The sequence below is a fragment of the Sceloporus occidentalis genome, unplaced genomic scaffold (genome assembly GCF_023333645.1).
Source record: "Sceloporus occidentalis isolate IW3139 unplaced genomic scaffold, rSceOcc1.0.p SCAF_3, whole genome shotgun sequence".
In the NCBI taxonomy this organism is placed as follows: Eukaryota; Metazoa; Chordata; class Lepidosauria; order Squamata; family Phrynosomatidae; genus Sceloporus; species Sceloporus occidentalis.
This window is the reverse complement of record NW_028316983.1, coordinates 162578604-162597785: the sequence shown is the minus strand read 5'-3', so window position 1 is coordinate 162597785 and position 19182 is coordinate 162578604. Positions and strand designations below refer to the sequence as shown.

The 19182-nt window shown below is 43.5% G+C and overlaps 1 protein-coding gene across 1 annotated transcript in view; it reads right to left on the bottom strand.

Moving 5' to 3' along the window:
* BMP6 (bone morphogenetic protein 6) overlaps nt 1–17999 on the bottom strand; it is a 115587-nt gene extending 97588 nt beyond the window's left edge. Inside the window, exon 1 of the mRNA XM_089516700.1 lies at nt 17370–17999. Within this exon, the coding sequence (XP_089372826.1) occupies nt 17370–17976 (607 nt within the window). The 5' untranslated portion in view covers nt 17977–17999. The remainder of the gene's footprint in view (nt 1–17369) is intronic.
* Nucleotides 18000–19182: the final 1183 nt, after the last annotated feature.

Genomic DNA, 19182 nt, shown 5'->3' with positions numbered 1-19182 from the left:
AATGTGTTTTTGTTTTGAGATGTATAGTTTGAAATAATGGTCTGGAATTCAACACTCTGACATACAGTCAGTGTTGTGACCCTGGAGGCTAGAGTCAACTAGCCATGGACTCAAGAAGCTGAGAAACCAGTGATGCCAACAAAGGAAAGGTTGAGCCCAAGCTCCACTAGAGAAACAATGGCGCATTACAGACTGCCCAAAACGGGCAGTCTCGCACCGCTGCTGGTTGCTGCGCCCAAGAACCGCAGCAGCCAAACCGCGCGGTTCCTGGGCACAGCAAGAAAGAAGCACCAAAATGGCGCTTTTTCCTGCACCTCGGAAGAGGTGCCACAAGGCGCGAGGCACACACTCGCGGTGCCACTTCCAGTGCGCTATGTCCGGACGCTGTGCATCCATGACGTCAAAATGGCGGCGCCCATCTGTAAGCGGCGGCGCCATTTTGACGTACTCGTTACGCACAAGGGGCAAGGCGCGTCAGGAAGTGCCACCCCTCGCACATAACGACGGCACCCCATAGGGCCCATCCGGAACGCGCCAATGATACCAGAGTAACCCAGATCTGAAACCATTATGCTCAAACCAACATCTCCAGCCCCTAGGCCTAACTGTAACACTTGGCCAGCTGTGGCCAACATCTCAAGAACTCCACAGTTCACTTGTCTTTTATTGTCTTTTGTCCTCAGTCTCCACATGGCCAAGACGTGGAGTGGCCTTTACCTGCACTGAGATCCCTCCAGAACAACTGACTATAACATCTCATACAAAATGTAGGTCTGTAACTCTACTATCATGTCTCTTCTTCCCCTACATGATTTTTTAAATATCTGATGAAGAAGCCAGTGGAGCTTCAAAAGCTGGCATTATTTATTTTCTGTATTTTGGTTGCTTAATAAAGCTATCTTTTGTGGTTTGAGATGTTGTTGTATTTTGCTGCATGGCCAACATGGCTACACCCTGAATATACAATCCATGGAGTTGGTCTCAGACCTTGTTGGGGCAAGCTGTTCACTTGGAGCTCTCCTAGGTGCTGTAAGATCTGGTCTGCTTTGTTCAGACCTGAACATGACAATCTAAATTTCTACACAGTCACTTTTCCTTATCCACCAGGAGCACAAACCCTGTGGAGAATTAGATGTGCTCAATGACTGCTCCAGCCACAGAAATAACTGGAAACAGTCTTTGCAAATATCAGTATTAGAATAAACCAATAGAACTGAAGGAAAGAGGGAATCAACAGTATTTTTAAAAATTAATTGGATTGGTCATTATAGCCTATTATATTGGGCTGGGGGCCCTTCCACTGTTAAGTCAGCTGCAAAGAAATTATCTTCTTGACACTCCAATAAAACAGAAGTCTTGATTCAATTCTCTGATTTATGAAAGCATTTCCCTGACTTTACAAAGGACAAACACTAGCACAAACTATTACTATGCAGTTTCTTATCACCAAACATAACACTATTCAATTATATTTTTAAAAAACATTTCATTTCATGTTTTGCCCCAAATTGCCCTGGGGGGGGAAGACTGACTGTCGCAATTGATTTACAAATCTCTTGACTTTTCTCTTTCCTCAATTTTCTTGTATGTACTTACAATGCATATTTGCAACTGTGAGCTACAATGAATATTTTTAAACATTTTAAAAATGATTACATGGGAATTATTAATTCAAGGAATTATATGGCATTTTGCTCATGAATTTCCACACTGTAACAGAGATATATTTCAAAAATGGAATGCACATAGTAGGCTGCATACTGGGTTTTTAAGTGGCGGTGAGATAATGTCAAGAGACAGAATAATGCACATGGAGAACTCTGTCAAAAATAATTTATTGCACTTTTATGCATAATTATGTTATGCTGGAGCAGAGCACTGGAAAGTTAGTATAATCATTAGCAGAGTGGTGAATGTTTTGATTTTCAAGCAGGTTGTATATGATGCAAATATATGACTCAGAAATGATTTCACATAAACATTTTGCTTAACAGTATTCTGACTCATAACCTCCAGCATAGAAAATAACAAGCTTCACAAAACATCTGTGCACTACAAGCATCTCAAACTTGTAACAAGACTTAAGAAATATTGCACAGCAAAATAAGGTTGAAAATAATGGATGAAGCAGGGAGGAAAGGGTGGGCTTTAAGAAGGTCCATAAATCATGGCTACATGATTGACTCATTTCCCAACAAACTTAAAGTTACCTATAATGTTCCCAAAGAGTCATCCACATCCAAGTATAAAGAACCATCAACTTAAGGACACTTGATTCATAAGTCAAACAAGGGACTCTGGTTACTGTGAGCATCCCAGATTTCAGACCAGGAACTGGAAGGACACAGCCTCCAACTTTCCCAGTTTGCAAGGACAATTTCTGATTAATCTTCTGTCTTCCCCACTTTTTCAGCTGCTACTTTCTCCCTTTGTCAGCCATTAGACAAAACACACATGCAAACTTCCTGTGATTCTATTTATGGCCATAATTCCCCAGGCTACTCCTGGAATGGTCTGACCCCAGAGCTGCACCGGATTTCCTGCATCATCTTTGCACTCCAGAGTGACACTGGGTAGCTGTCTACATGCACATCCTACTGTGCTGCCTGCTGACACTGGCATTGGTTGGTCCCTTTGAGGTCAGAAATAAGGCACCCAGCAATTATCCTGTGGCTGGGTACTTAATTGTGATCTCAGAGGGAGCAACTTGTGCCAGCAGCAACAGGTGGCACAGCAGGATAAGTGTACAGACACACACCAAGCATTGCTTCAGAGTGCTCTGGATTCTCCTGCAAAATCCAGAGCAAAAGGTGAGGTTTTAAATATCTGATTTAGCCAAGAATAGTGCAGAACTGGTCTTCCCTTGTGAAGGCAGCCTGCAGTCAAATCAGGGCTTTGGCTCTGCATCGTGTGAGGGCACGTGAGGGCAAGGGGAAACCAATGTAATTGGCTCATGTAGACATGCCCTTAATCAAAACCATTGGTCCAATCATTTTTGGAATTATCTGAATGTGGAGGCATTGTATTGACCAATTTGCTGTTTTAGGCTCCAGAATTATATTCTCTGTATCGTCATCCCTTCGTTATCGTTCTTATTACAAAATGTTCAAACATGTTCCAAAAAGTTTCTTGTCTGCTAGATTGCAGAGGCACTTCTATCCACATTGCTTACCACTAACTGGATGCACAAATAAGAAAATTTGCACGTACGCACTGTTCAGAAGCACCCATTTTGTATTAACATGCCAGAAAACATGGTGTTTTTGAATTGGCAGTGTTTGAAAGCTATGGTAATTAATTCTAAATTGGCTGTTACTAGTATTACATAGCATATTGCCCCGGGATCGCAAGCAAGCACAGCCCTTGGCACAAAGACCTCCACTCCCATAAAGAGATCAGGATTACCTGTTACTGTTCAGAACTGTTACTTGTAAACCCACCAACTGTGAATAAGAAAAACCTACAACATTGCTAAATACAGAGCTCCTGGTTTTCACTGTAAGGCAAATATATTTAAAAGCATTTCTTCAAAATATTAGTACTGCAACATGAAAATATCAGAGCTATTGGCTGCCTTTTTGGTTTCCTTGCATGATCTGCCAATTCATTTCTGGGCCTAATTCAGGGTGCTGCTGCTTACCTTTTAAGTCCCTGAAATGTCTAGGAAATGAAGAGCTTTCTCAGCTTTTTTCCATATGTCCTCTGCCAGGTATTAAGATCAGTTAATGGGAATCTGCTCCTCATCCCTGCTTTTCCATATATGTAGGTATTTACATATTAATTTTACATAAGAAATTCATGTTTTTAAGATGGATGTTGCTGTTCCAAACTGTTTAGCATTATCAGATTCTAGTGGTCCAATTTTATTATTGTATGTTGCACTGAGTACTCAGAGTATAATGATACTTTTCCAAAACAAAAGAAAACAAAAAAAATTGAGTTAGAGTGCACCAGGGAAGAGGCAATTTTCCACCATAACACAAGGAATCAAAGGGGTTATTCAGACAGTGTAAATAATCCCAATAGAATATGGGTCGAATCTGTGTTGTTCACATGAATTTTGAATGCATCCAATTAGGTTTAAGGGAGGGGGGGGGCTGCAATACCCAAGATAATAAATCTCACCCCACCCAAGTTTTCCTGAAAGATTCCCTTTGTTGGCTGTGTGAATAACCAATGCAGATAGACTCAAATAAAAACTCTGCATGTTTTGAACATGTTTCAAATACATCTGTATCAACAACTCCATTTTTACTTGCATTGCTGACACATGTGAGCAACACAACTCACAGAGATGCACAGAAATGTGGTTCCAAGAAAAAAAAGAGTGTGAACAACAAATTGGGAATGCATGAGTGAGATTATTCACATAATCATTTTGCAAGATCTCCTGCTCTGAAGTCTTCAGAGATGCTCCTGCCTTAAAGACAATGATCTAATGTCACATTCCCCCATCCCATTTCAGCCATGACAGAGATTTCTACAATGGCTGTAACTCTGGAGAGAGGTAAAAAGAGGTGTGTTGGTGGCATACCTTTGGTCAAGAAGGAAGAGGATCTGGATTTGCTAGATCTGAAGAATTGTTACAGCTCCCTCCCCAGCCTCCAAATTAAGGGAAACTTAGGTGGGCTACAGACCGCTGAGAAGTGGCGGTCTGGCTCCGCCTCCGCTTGCAGTGTCCGGGAACCACAGCCTTTAAACAGTGCAGCTCCCGGATGCTGCAGAGAAGGAGCACGGAAATTGTGCTCCTTCTCAGACTCTGGAAGAGGCGCTGCGAGTGCTGAAGGGCGCACTCGTGGCGTCACTTCTGCCGTGCGACGTGCGGACACAGAGCGTCCGCTACGTCAAAATGGCAGCGGCCGTGTCGAACGGCCGCCGCCATTTGTCACGGACTCTGTCTGTGATAGGGTAAGGGGCGTCTGGAAGAGACGCCCCTTTTTCAAAATGGGACGTCCTAGGGACATCCTTTATGGCGGTCTGTAACCCGCCTTAGCTAAACCACAGTTGTGGTTGTTGTGTGCCTTTAAGCACTTTCTGACTTATGGTGACCCTAAGGTGAACCTATCACAAGCTTTTCATTGCCTTTGCCTTCCTCTGAGTCCAAGAGATTGTTGACTTGCCCAAGAATGTCTTCATGGAATTCACATCTTGGGCCCCATTCCCATTGGGTATATAACGTGACGTATATTGCTGCGATTCTGACTCAGATTTTTTTTCCAAGACGTAATCGAATCTGACCCATCGTTCCCATTAAAAACAGGTGCAAACAGACCCGGGTTTTTTTACCCCTGTTTTCATTCCCATTGGTATTTTCCCTGTGGTAATTTGAAGCGGGTTATTTTGCTCCCCATTCCCATTGCCCTTCTGGAACCTCTTTTTTTTTAAAGCAGCTATCAATCAAGTGCCTAAACGCTTGACGTCACAGCCAATCAGTCGCTTAGGCACTTTTCCCAACCACTGCTCATTTCCTTTGAAGTACGTAACATGAAAAGGTTTCCTCCCACCCCCAATAATTAAGACATCAAATATCTGTCTAGTTTTGTGGGGTGAAGAATGTTTGTGGATAAGACCAGATTCTGCTCATCTGGTCAAGACTTCCTCCCTTCTTCCTTTCCGTCCTATCACAAACAAAGAAAGAGAAGGCCTTATTCAAGCATAGGGTTAACTCCCCCCCTCCTTCTCATACCTCCTTTTAACTTAACTTTTTAAAAGGTTCTTGTACACTGAAGCCTAGACATGTACACAACTGTTATGGCAAAAGTGGTGGAATAGGACTTGTGAGGTCTAGGTTCAAACTTCAACTAAACTATGAAACCTAGTGTGAGAATGTGGCCAAGCTAATTTCTCTCAGCCTGATCTATCTCATAGGTTGCTGGGTTCATCAAGATGGGGGCAGAAGGCAAGTCGTAGGCTGTTGCCACACTGCAGAATTAATGCAGTTTGATACCATTTTAACTATAATGGTTTCATTCTATGGAAACTTGGGGTTTGTAGTTTGTTGTGGCACCAGAGTTCTCTGACAGAGAATTTAATACTACAAATCCCAGAATTCCATAGCATTGAGCCAAGGCAGTTAAAGTGCTATCAAACTGCATTAATTCGGCAATATAGATGCAGCCATATATGTTGCTTTGAACTCACCAGAGGAAAGGCAGAATGTAAATATAACAAACAAACAAAGAAATAATAAAACAGATATTTCCTTTACATGAGTGTCATGTGATCCAAGCAAGAGGAGGGATGCTTCACCTGCCATTTTGGGGTGAGGCATCCCTTTCTGCTCAGACCATGGACCACATCTTCCTTTTCTATCTTTGCAGCTATGAAACTCCAGAATTTTGAATCTGCCATAGAAGAAAGAGATGACACTTGTCTGGAGATGGAAAGAAGGAAGAGATATGTAGACGGAGGGGTCGTGATGAGATTTTGCAAAATTGTGTGCACTATCATTTGGGGGGGCGCACATTCAAACCAGGTGCCTAAATTCCTTGCAGGCCAGAACCATAGGAAGGATCCCTAGAAAAACATGGGTAATATCTCCCCTAATGCCATCTTCCTCAATACCCGCTCACTCACTCAATCCTGTAATATATTGGGATAGGTTAGGCCAAGAGATAGTGACTGGCCAAAGAGCACCCAGCAACCCGTTTACCCTTATTAAATACTGAAGCCTGAAGTAGCTGAGGTGAGGGTTGTCAGTTTGGGATTGTCCCAGGCCTTAAGATTTCTGGGTCATATTTTCCTAAGCTAAATGGACTATTTCCAGAGCAAAGTGAAATGAGATTATTCCTTCTCAATGTAGATATATCCACGCTGCAGAAGTACGACAGTTTAACACCTCAAATCCTGTGGAATCCTGGGATTTGTACTGTAGTTTGGTGAAGTAGTCAGTCAGAGAACTCAGGTGGCTCACCAAACTACAAACCCCAGGATGGGATAGGGAAATATTTTACTAGTTTACTTGCCTTTAGCCAGAATGTGGATGTAGAAGAGAGTGGAGAGTGAGCCCTGGCACTGAAGTGACTGGGAGGGAAAGGGGAAGCTGGCTATTAAAAAAAACTCACAACAACCCTCTTTTCAAGTTGTAGCAACAAATTGGAAATTGTAACAAGCTGCTGTTCTACTAGCTGAGCTGAAGATCAGAAGCACAAAAGAACAAGAACAAAAGAGAAAAAACTCAATTGGCATCAATGGTTGTTTTGTTGCTTTTGTTTTGTTTTGATCTCTTGCTCTTGCAGAGGGGTTGAGGATAAGCTGCCGGGGGAGGTTTAGGCACATTCTCTCAGCCTCAGAGGAAGGCAACGGCAAATCTTTTCTGAACAAATTCTACCAAGTAAACCCTGTGATAGGTTCATCTTGAGGTGGCCAGAAGTTAGAAATTACTTGAAGGCACACAGCAACAACAAACATGTGCTTACATTTGAACCTCCATGTGCTTATTTTGGAACAAGAAAAGAAAAGAAAAGAAACTAAGATGTACACTACAAGCCAATTCAAAAATCTTAATACTACACCACACATGCTCTCAATGTAGGGCGTGGGAGCCAAGGATCTGCCATCATGTGTCAGTTTCAAAGAGTGGCAATATCCAAATTAAATGGTCCATAGATGTGTCTTCTACAGTTTTATATGTCCTCTTCTCCTCTGTAATAAAATATAAACAACCCCATGTGTCTGAAAGCTTTTGCTCTGTACTCTGTAAATCCTTAATGTCTTTGCTTCAATAGACATTATGTCACTCTCTCGCCTTTGAGTAAACAGAGTATCTAACCACTTTACAACTGAGCAACTATAATAGTGAGGCTGACAAGATAAGTATTTTTTCATGCATGGCTATGTGGGGCAGCTTGTTGAGGACATCCCTTGCATCTTAGATTTTTACACACCATCAATAAAAAGCAATCTACCTCTAATACTTAGATTACTGAAGAAGCTTAGAACTGACATAACAATATTTCATTTTTTACTTCCAAAGAATCAGAGAAAATGCAGCATTTAATCATTACTCCTGAAAAGCTACATCAAAGGAATCCCTCACTAACACCACGTGGATGAGTTTTTACAGCTGCTCAAACTCTATGTTGACTTGCTGTATATATTCCTAATGTGTTTCTACTCTGGCTGTAGCTCCCAGTTAAATCTTCACTTGGCAGCCAACTCAGGTTTGCCACAGAATAATATGTGAAATTCTAAAATCCCAGTTCTAAAATGTTTGTAGACATAAATAAGCACCAAGAAAGAAAAATCCCAGGAACCTGGTCACCTGTAATCAAAATATTTCATGCTGGTCCTTCAAAGATTTTCTCTACACTATAAACAGCTAATTGTGAGTATCTGGAATCAACAATTGCTGACCCCTGTGAATTAGTAAATGGCACCAAACAAACAAAGAAAAAGATTAAAAATAGCTTTCTTGCAAAGTCATTTATTCAATGTTCAATATCTTGTATTCACTTTTAATTGGTATCCATTGTTGTTGTTGTTGTTGTAGGTCTTCAAGTCATTTCAGATTTGTGGCAACCCTAAGGCAAACATATCATGGGTTTTCATGGCAAGATTTGTTCAGAGAAGGTTTGCCATTGCCTTCCCCTGAGGCTGATAGAGTGTGACTTGGCTGAGGTCACCCAGTGGGTTTCATGACCAACTGAGGAATCAAGCCCTGGTCTCCAGAGCCATGCCAGCTCTCTATGTGCAGCCCTTTTAAAGTATTATTAATCACTATTATGAGCAAAAGAATACACTACCAATATCTGTGAATATTATGGAAACTTATTCCTATCTATTTTGCATCCAATTTGAGACATGATATTGTTGGATAATTGAAATTACAGAATGTAAATGAGATATCTATTTCTTTACAGAGGAGCCATGATACTTCTTCAGTACAGGTCAGATAAACTAAACTAGACTATACTTTCGGTACTAAGCTTCAGTTCCTAGTCTTACTTGTGATTGTTGTTCTTTGTTGTTCTTACTGCTGTTCTTATTTGTTATTGTTGCTCTTCATCAAGTCAGCCTTGACTTACAGTGATCCTATGAATGAGAAACCTCCATGAGCCCCGGTCATCAACTGCCCTGCTCAAATCCTGCAAGCCCAGGTGTAAAATTATACATCATTCCTTTTACTGTCACTTCACACATTTGTGCTTTAAAAGTATTAATCCAGTCATACCAATCAGTTCTCACTCTCCTGCTTTAGTAAGTTTGATAAAACAAATCAGTTTCAGAATAACCTAACAGAGAAGAAAATAGCAGTGGAAAGGTACTTGGCCTTTTGGAAAGTTCTGAATTTTGAAATAATTTGAAGTGAAATAATTCACTTTTTAAAATGAAAATTAAAGGCTAAACTTCCCCCATAGGAAAAAAAAGTGAGCTGCAGACAACATTTGATTATTCAGGAGCTCTGGCTAGCTCAGTACTTCTCAAATAGTGGGGCGGGCCCCCCAGGGGGGGCGTGAGGCTCCGTAAAGGGGGGTGTGAGGCTCTGTTATGCAGAGGTGTACTTATAACAATTTTATAGACAAATGATACTATTTACAGTCACGTGGGGGACGCAAAATGTTTTCTTCTTCCTAGGGGGGCATGACAGAAAATAATTGAGAAGCACTGGGCTAGCTTGATGGTTCAACACAATAGGTGGGTTTGTGCATTTCAGTAAACCAGGAATCCTGATTTATTATTTATAAACAAAGTGCTGCTACATGATGCCAAATCACTCCTCAACAACCTGCAAGTCTTCTGTCTGTTGTGTGCTTATCGTGACATCCAAACCTGTCACTGTGGTTTGTCTTGTTCCTAATGTGTGAGAAAAATAGATGACCAACAAGCCACTTTAATTTTCTGGCTTGTTTGAACAAAGAAAAGCCAAAGTGCCAGTAATGTGCCATGGTAATCCAACTACGAACAGAAGGTTCTTTGTTGTTCTTACTGCTGTTTAGCCTTTTCTGCCAAGTAGCATCAGTATGTCCTTATTTCTAATAAGCCAAAATTTTCAAAAATTGTATCTTATCATGATGCCTAAACATAGCTAATGAGTGGCTATTATTTTAAGTAAGTTGGTTTACCTGTACTAGATTTTCATACTAAAAACACTAATTTTGTAATCACCACTCCAAGTCCGCAGACTTGAAATTGGCAGATTTGACGATCCGCGGAGGGGCGACCTGCCATTGAGGTGAATGGTGCGTACTCCTGCAGTGCATCCCCTATGCTTGCACACAGGAGTGAGCCCCATTCATTTCAATGGGGCTTGATTATCTACAAGTCTCCTAACTCGCAGGGGGGGGGGGTCCGAATGTATCCCCTGTGAGTTGGAGTGGTGACTGTATTTATAAAAACAAAAAATTATGACCACAGAAGATCTACAAGAATTCACCCTAGACAATGAGGAAAACTGAAATAGTCAAAGAGTTCATACACCTTAACTCAAATATTGAGAAGAATGGAGACAGCAGTCAAGAAATTAGAAGAAGACTAGGATTGGGAAGGGCAAATATGAAAGAACTGGACAAGATCGTAAAGTGTAAAGGCATAACTCTGAATACTAAAGTGAGGACAGTCCAAGCCACTGTATTCCCCTTCATCATGTACAAATGCAAAAGTTAGACAGTGAAAAATGCTTATAGGAAGAAAATAAACTCATTTGGGATGTAGTTCTGAAGAATAGTGCTGAGAATGCTGTGAATGGTTAAGAAGACAAACAAATGGGTTCTAGAATAGGTCAAGCCAAGATGACTAAATTGAGGCTGTTGTACTTTGGCCACATCATGAGGAAAAATGAATTATTAGAAAAGATAATGATGTCAGGAAAGGTAGAAGGCAGTAGAAAGAGGACGACCACATGCCAGATGGTTAGACCTGATCAGGGAAGACACAGGCCTTAAGACAAGACAGTTAACAACAACAACAACAAATATTCATATATATAGTAGAACATATAACTTGCACATTATATAGCACATGACAGTCACATTTTTAAAATAAACTGCACACTCACGCTTCATAGTTTAATCCTAAATATTCCAAAATAAAACTTTCTACTCAGTTTTAGTGATTATTATCCTCCCAGATGATTAATATTGAAAATTGCCTTCCGATCGACCTTGACTCATGGTGAGCCTGTAAATGAGATACTCCCAAGACACCCTATATTCAACAGCTCTCTTCAGGCCCTGCAGACTCAGGGCCAAGTCCCCCTTAGGTCTATCCATCTGGTATGTGGGCTTGCTCTCTTCCTACTGCTTTCTACCTTTCCAAGCATTATCATCTCTTCTAGTCAATCATGCCTTAGTTTTATTCTTTTTTATATCAGTAGTTAATTATCTGTGCCTAAGTCTGCACTGTTCTGGTTTTTGCCATGACAATAGAGCTCCTCCATCTTGCTCTCAATTATGTAGTCTATCTGCTTTTTCTATTGGCTAGCTGGTGATGTCCATGTGTACGGTCTCCTCTCCAGTTCTATGGAAAAAGTGTTTGCGATGAATATATTGCTGACCTTGCAAAACTATCAGTCACTCTCCTTCTTCATTTCATCTGATTATATTCCCTCAAAATCTGGAATTACACCCCTCAAAGGTGTGTCCCTTCCCTTATCAAGGGAAGGTTGTGGAACTAGAGTGGAATGCAACCACACAGCTAATTTGCTTTCCGTGTTACATTTTGAGAGAGAGCAAGCTATTATAGGCAGAATAGTAAAAATCACCCCATGATGTTTCACAGTTGATACAGTGTTTTGAACCAATATATTCCATATGAGTTAATAAAACTCAGATTAAGAGCCTTCTTTAAACATGTCTTAACACAACATTCACTCTCGTTCTCATACTTCTGTTGCCAATTGGGGGTGTTCTGTTAATTGCTGCGAACATACCACTGGCCAGATTTGAAAGTTTGAGGAATGTTCACCAGAGTATTTCCACACCACAATCATTTTTTTAAAAACCCATTTCCTGCATTGTTATCATGGTTCTGCTACTTAAACTAGTAATCATCTTCATTTATCAAAACATCTGGGGTTGATTTTTTTTAAATCACAAAGATGAAACCCTCATAGCAAAGTGTTCTCAAGATCTCACAATTTCACTCTGGATGTTGAAGTTAATTTTCATTATTTCATCTCTCTCAAATATATCTTGGCAGTAAAGAGTGTGTTCCTACAATACTCTTCAACTATAATTATCTCTCTCTTTTTTAACAAATACACATTTTAATCAAGTTTGCTTTATTAATTTCTGCTTGTACACTCATCTTTTCAGTACATTCCAGCTGTCTGTCACAATTTCTTAGAGAACAGATCAAGGATAACTTTCATTCAACTCTGCATCATTCATTAAGATAAGAATCACAATTGTGCAATATACTTTCATCCAGATTAAGCACATTCCATATACATGTGGGCAGATTTTAAACACACTGGAATTTTTTCCAGAGATTTTATTCACAGAGTAACAAATGTGCCTAGCAAAACCAGGTACGTCTATACACAACCCTCCCACTTAAAAAAAAAAAACCTCTGAGTGCAGGAACTGCATACTGTGTATTCATTTCTGGATCTGTACCCCTTTCACACTGACTGAGAAGGACAAGCATGGCCTGAAACACTGAAATGCATCAAGGCTACACAAATCAGTACAGTAACTGAAAGTCCCAGTGCACATTACTAGACATGGCTGGACAAGCTCTCTGAGACTTTACGTAAAAGGACCCAACCTTTGGTGGCCGGTGGCTCCCATGCGGGTGGGTCAATAAATCACCTCCAGCCTTTAGTGAAACTTTATCTAAGGTGCTAAACCTATTACTGATAAAGCTAGCACTTCCAATAGCTCTCTTATGTACACCAGATTAAAATACAGAATTGATTCACTGCCTGACTGAATTGGGAGCCACCACATGTCACTGGATCTAAGTACTAATCTGTAATAAAGGTATTTTGAAATTGCAACAACAAAATATTCCTGTGCTGGGGTTTGCGAAAGCTTCCCAACCAGATGCACACACACAAACATCCCAGATGCCCCTAACATTTTTCAGTGGAGCTTCTTCCAAAATTTCCCTCTGTAGAGAAGCACATATCATTTTGTGTTCTTAGGCCTGTTACAGACTGCCAAAATAAAGCTGCTTCAGGTCTCTTTGGAGGTATGCTATTTAAACGATGCATGGGTCCTAAGAGTCCGGAGGTTGCACCAAAGCCACACTCCATTCCTAAGCACTGGAGGGCAGCTTTGGTGCAGCTTCTGGATTCTTAGGATGCATGCATCATTTAAACAGCATACCTCCAAAGAGACCCGAAGCAGCTTTATTTTGGCAGTCTGTAACAGGCCATAGATTCTGATTTGCTATCTACATCTCTGCAATGTATGAATCAGTTATAAGCAACTGCAATCTTTTGGAATGGCGGAGAAATGCAGTGTAGTCTGAAGTTACTAAACTATAATCTCTCTTTCTGGGGAAGAGAAAAACCAGCACATTCTGTGTTTTGTTGTTACCCAATCCCTTCCAAAAGCATAACTTTAAAGTCTGCTTACATTTAATTAAAGTTTGCATCTACACCTATAGCACCCACATGCCTACTGAAACAACAACTCCAAGCGACTCATCTGTATTGAGGATAGATGCACAGCAATGGGCTGCTAGTGTGTGTCTATCTATACACAGGAAAACCAGGCCCTAGTTTCCTAGACAGTATGTCAGAGTGTAATCACATGAACTCACCATCACTGACATTTTTAGTAGTCAACATAAATCAAGACATTTGAAGGTATAAAGTGGTCTAGAATATACCAACTCATGAATTACGCAGAAGAAAAGGTACCTTGAAAAGGATCATAATTTGGTGATAGAGCATGTGTTTTGCATACAGAAGTCCCTAGATTAAACTCCTGGTATTAAACAGACTGAATTTAACAAAGTGGAGAAAGATTTCAATTTAAAATCCTAAAAAGACATGATTAAGACAAGACAGAAAGTACTGGACAAGATATGGTTTGATAATACAGAGTAGCTTCACATGTTTAAAACACAGTTAGTGATATAAAGAATACTTATCACTTGTTTCATAAATAAGAACTTAACAAAATAATTATATGTATGTTTACTCAGAAATAATTCCTCATGCGTAAGGTGCCCATGACAGTAGACCTGACTCTCAGATAAGTGGTGCATAGGACTGCAGTGCAAAGTGCACAGCTATTTCTTCCAGTTTACTTTCCCTCCTTAGTCTTGGATTTGTTCACATGATCAAGGCATAAAGCAATATATATTGAAGGATACAGGCCCTAGGTAGAACTTTAAAATCAGTTAGATATCCCAAGCCAGCCAAAGCAGCATGTAAACAGTACCATGGTCAGTACCATGGGTGGTACATGGAACTGAACACCAGCAAGTTACAAGAAGCACAGACAGTCATTTGGAGTAACTTAAAATGGGAGGGGGGGTTGTTAAAAAATGATGCAGAGCACATAATGATAATCTATAGTCCATAGAGGCACTGAGTGAACACTGGTGTTGTTTTTCCCCAGAGGCTAGAGAGACAACCTTAGGATATGATGCAGAGGCATAAACGTTTACGTCTTTATTCAGTTGAGTGATTCTGAGGTCTTTGAACATTTGAGCAAAAATGGAACTGAGAACTAATAACCAACCCTGGTCCTTCTGGAATTATTTGAGATATCACGGATTAAACATGGGGTCTTGCACAAGCAAAACAATTTTCAAATTATTTAGTTAAGAAAGTATGAAATGTGCAAACTCCTGAACACTAATATACAGTGTCACTTCTAAACTAAGCTCTGATTTGAAAGGAGTCTGTTATATAATGCAGATAGTGGAGAAAGAGGAGCCAAAGTTTCCTTCTACTTTTGAGAACAGCGGCCCATTTATAAGTACCGGAACAGATATTTAGCCTGAACCCATAAATACACTTTTTCTGCCTTTCCTGCACTAGATGGGCATCTCATGGTTGCCGAAATAAGAAATTTATCTTAAAAGAGAAGAAGAGCATGGCAGTAACAACAATAGGGGCTATCTTGTGCACATGATATTCCCTCACTTTACCTTGCACCTGCCAGGTTCATAAAATAGCATGCAGGTTATGTAACCTCACTGAAAGTAGCATCAATCTCAGAGTGGCACTATGTCTCTGGAGACCAAGGTTGGAATCCCAACTCAGTCACTGACACCCACTGTTTGAACTTTACCGGTCAAACGCTGCTAACTCCATAGTTGTTGTGTGCCTTCAAGTAGTTTCTGACGTATGCCAACCCTACGGCAAACCTGTCATGAAGTTTTCTTGGCAAGTTTCTTCAGAGGATTTTTTTTGGCAGGCCATCCTCTGAGGCTGAGAGAGTGTGACTTGCCCAAGGTCACCCACTGGCTTTCCATGGTCACACTGGGATTCAAAACCTGGTCTCCAGAGTCATAGTCCAATGCTCAAACCACAATGCCATGCTTGCTCTTAGGGTCACCATAAGTTGGAAAGAACCTGAAGGCACACAACAGCAAAGTCTGAATGCCAAGATTTCTCTCCCCTGCTCTGAGCAAGGCAGCACATAGACACACTCTCTCAGCCTCAGAGGGAGGCAAAAGCAGCCCCCGTCTGGACCAACCTTACAAAGAAAACCCCTTAGCAAGTTCGCCTTAGGGTCACCATAAATCGGAAATGAATTGAAGGTGCACCACAGCAAAGTCATGTGAATTTTTGTCATTAAGTCAAAAACAACTTGAAGGTACCCAACGGCTAAGTCTGGATGCCATGTGGATTTTTCTCCTATGTCCCAAACAAGGCGGTGTGCAGGCACATATTCTCAGCATCAGAGGAAAGCAAAGACAAACCCCCTCTGAACCAATCTTGTTAGGGACTTTTTCACATGGAGAAAATTGGAAGGTTAAAGTGGGGGCAATGCAAGGTCATCCAAGGTATTAGGGACAAGTTTGCAGCTGCTTTCCACATAATGCTGCACACAATCAGGACAGAATCCAGAGAGAATGTGAGGTGAATCAAGAAATGAGCAAATTCGCAAAACTACCGGCTTTGCATGTTCATTTTGCTTGCAAATTCACTCTCTTTGTGTAAAGCCAGCCATCTGAAAATGCAATCCTCCAGATGCCCTCGTTTCCCAGGGTGCCTTGCTGTGCCAAAAAGGGAGAATGCTTAAAGGGATACACACGCACGCTCCCCTCTTTAGCCTCACCCAGCTGCTTTTCCTCCTCTTTGCAGGCTCCAATTAAGGGAGAAGGCAGAGGGAGGACGTTTTGGCATTCCTCCTGAAGAAATGGAGGGAGAAATAGAGGACATGTCCTGGAAAAGGAGGGCATTGGGGAGTGTCAGCCCTATGTGGAATCAGGCAGGCTTATGGACCCAGCCCCCTCCTTTCTCTCTCTTTCTTGTGTGTGTCTTTGTGATTTTATGGAATTTGTCTACCTTCCTCTGACACAGCTTTTGAGGCTTTGGGGGCAAAGAGGCTTCCCTCCCTGTTTCCCCTCCCTCTCTGGAGCATTGGAGGGGGGGGCACTTGTGGAAATGACAGTTTGGCACATGCGCAGAAAAGTGTTTCTAAGGAGTTTATCACACGGGAGGAATTTCTCTTAACTTCAAATGAAAGTGGGGCCAGAATTTAGTGAATTTACGTGAATTCGAATTGCGTTCAAACTGACCCATGCCCAAAATTAGGTTGCCATTGCCCGAAATTGTGTGTCATCACCTCTAACGTGAAACCCCACAACTGCACTCGGACTGACTTCCCATTGCCTGAAATTGCGTGTGGTAGTCTATCACGCAATAACATTAAACCCCATGATTGCGTTCAGATTGCCATTGGATTATACTTCCAATTGCCTTGTCTGATAGCATCCTAAGTGAGCATCGGGGTTTGTCTTCACCCATTTGATAGCCAAATTCAGGTCTGACCCTAAACAATGTGCCTTGAACCCCTTGTTGTGCTCTTGTGTGTGATAACCATTGTGGGCTTGCTTTCCTGGGACACCAGCACTTTCACTATTTTGGGGATGGCAGCACATCGGTCCCCTCTGAGCAAACCTTGCTAAGAAAATCTCAAAACGAGTCTGCCTTGGGGTCGGAAACGAAGGAGCCCAACCGAGTCTGAAAGCCAAGCAAGGCAGCCCGTGGGCACACTCTCTCAGCCTCGGGGGAGGCAAAGGCTAACCGCCTCTCAACCCTGCAACAACTCCCCCTTGAGGGTCATCCCTCTGGGGCTGAGAGAGTGTGCTCCTCAGGGCTGGGAGAAGGCTCTACTCCAGGCTGCCTTTGCTCAGCCCTGCCGGGTGGTACTATCCCGAGGAGGCGGCTGCTGCTCCTGGGAGGAAGGCTCCACCCTGCGGCGGCGGCGGCGGCTCCTCCAAGGAAGAGGACTTACCCAAGTTGACGAAGCTCATGACCATGTCGGCGTCGCTGAGGAAGGCGCTGTCCTGGGAGCTGGCCAGGGCTGGCGAAGAAGGACCCTGCGGGGGGCTGAGGAGGGTCTGCACCGGAGTGGGGAGCCCCTTCCCCTCCTCCTCCTGCTCCTGCTCCTCGTTGGAGAGGGACTTGTAGAGCTCCAGCATGAAGCGGGGAGCCGAGTTGAGCCTCCCCGGCGGAGCAGGAGGCGGAGGAGGAGGAGGAGAAGCCCCCATCGGCCGCCGCCTGGGTTGTTGCTTGGGGAAAGGGGCCTTCTCCCCAGCCTCCTGGCCCTGGGTCCGGATGCCATGGGCTGGCCTGGGCCGGTGAGGCAAGCCCAGCACCGAGAGGATCTCCTTCTGCATCTCCCTTTTCTCGTGGGACTTGAGGCGGCGGTAGAGGAAGCCCGTCGTCGGGGAAGCAGAGGAGGAAGAAGAGAAGGTGGAGAGGATGGGGAGCTCTTGGCTGGCTTCTCCGAGAGGGCTCCGGAGCCCCGAGGCTGGCAAAGGGTTGGCAGGGGAAGGGGAGCCCCGGCTGGAGCTCCAGAGCAGCGCCCACCACCAGAGCCAGGGAAGCCGCCCAGGCATCGCTCCCCCGACGCCGACGCCGCCCTCCCCTTCCTCCTGCTCGGCTCTACCTGCTGCTGCTGCTGCTGCTGCTGCTGCTGCTCAGGGAAAGCCCTCTGGTCTCTCTCTCTCTCTGTGTGTGTGTCTCCCGCCTTCTGCTTTCCCACCCCTCCTTCTCCTTCTTCCCTCAGTTCATTAGAGGTCGCGGGGGGGAGCCTCCCTGAGCCCCATGCCTCCCCCTCGCTTCTCCAGCGGCAGGAGGGAAGAAAGCCCCCCTCCTCCTCCTCAGGTGCCAGCTGCCTTCGAGGAAAAGCCCCCCCCCGCCCCAGTATCAGCCTCCCTTTTTTCTCCTTCGAGGAAAAGTCCCCCCTTTGCTCAGGGTCCGTCACTCTGGCGCCCCTTGTTCTCCTTTGGAAAGCCCCCCTCGCCCAGGGGTCTGTCACTCTACTTAGCGCCCCTTTCCTCTCCTGCGAAGGCTCGCCCCTCTCCCAGGGCTGAGTCTGTCAGTCCTCTTGGCGCCCCTTTTTCTCCTTGGAGGAACCGCTGCCCCTTTTGCTCAGGGGTCTGTCACTTTGCTTGGCGCCCCTTTTTCTCCTTCAAGGAAAAGTTTCCCCTTTGCTCAGGGCTCTGTCAGTCCTCTTGGCGCCCTTTCTTTTCCTTCGAGGAAAAGCCCCTCTTGACTCAGGGGGGTCTTTCAATCCCCTTGGCGCCCCCTTTTCTCTGCTTGGCGCCTCTTCTTCTTCTTCTTCTTCGAGGAAAAGCCCCTCTTGACTCAGGGGGGTCTTTCAATCCCCTTGGCGCCCCCTTTTCTCTGCTTGGCGCCTCTTCTTCTTCTTCTTCGAGGAAAAGCCCCTCTTGGCTCAGGGCTCTGTTAGTCCGCTTGGCGCCCCTTTTCCCCTCCTGAGCCCGGATCGCAGTGTGTCTTGTTGCGCCTCTTCCTCTTCGCCTGCTCTTTCCAACTGAGGAGGGCAACAAGCGAGAAGCAGCTCTTCTTCCACCCGACGACCCAGCACCCCCCCCTCCTGACTCCTCACAGTGGGAAAAGGAAAGGGTTAGGGCTAGGAAAGGCTACAGACTGCAGGGAAGGATGGTCAAAAGGAATGCCTTAGAAATCAACTCCTTTCTTCTCCCTTTTTTATTTATCCCCCCCCCCTTTTCCTCCCTCTGACCAAGTTTTTGGGGCTACGAAAGGCTACAGACTGGAAGGGGCGATAATAAAAAGAAGTG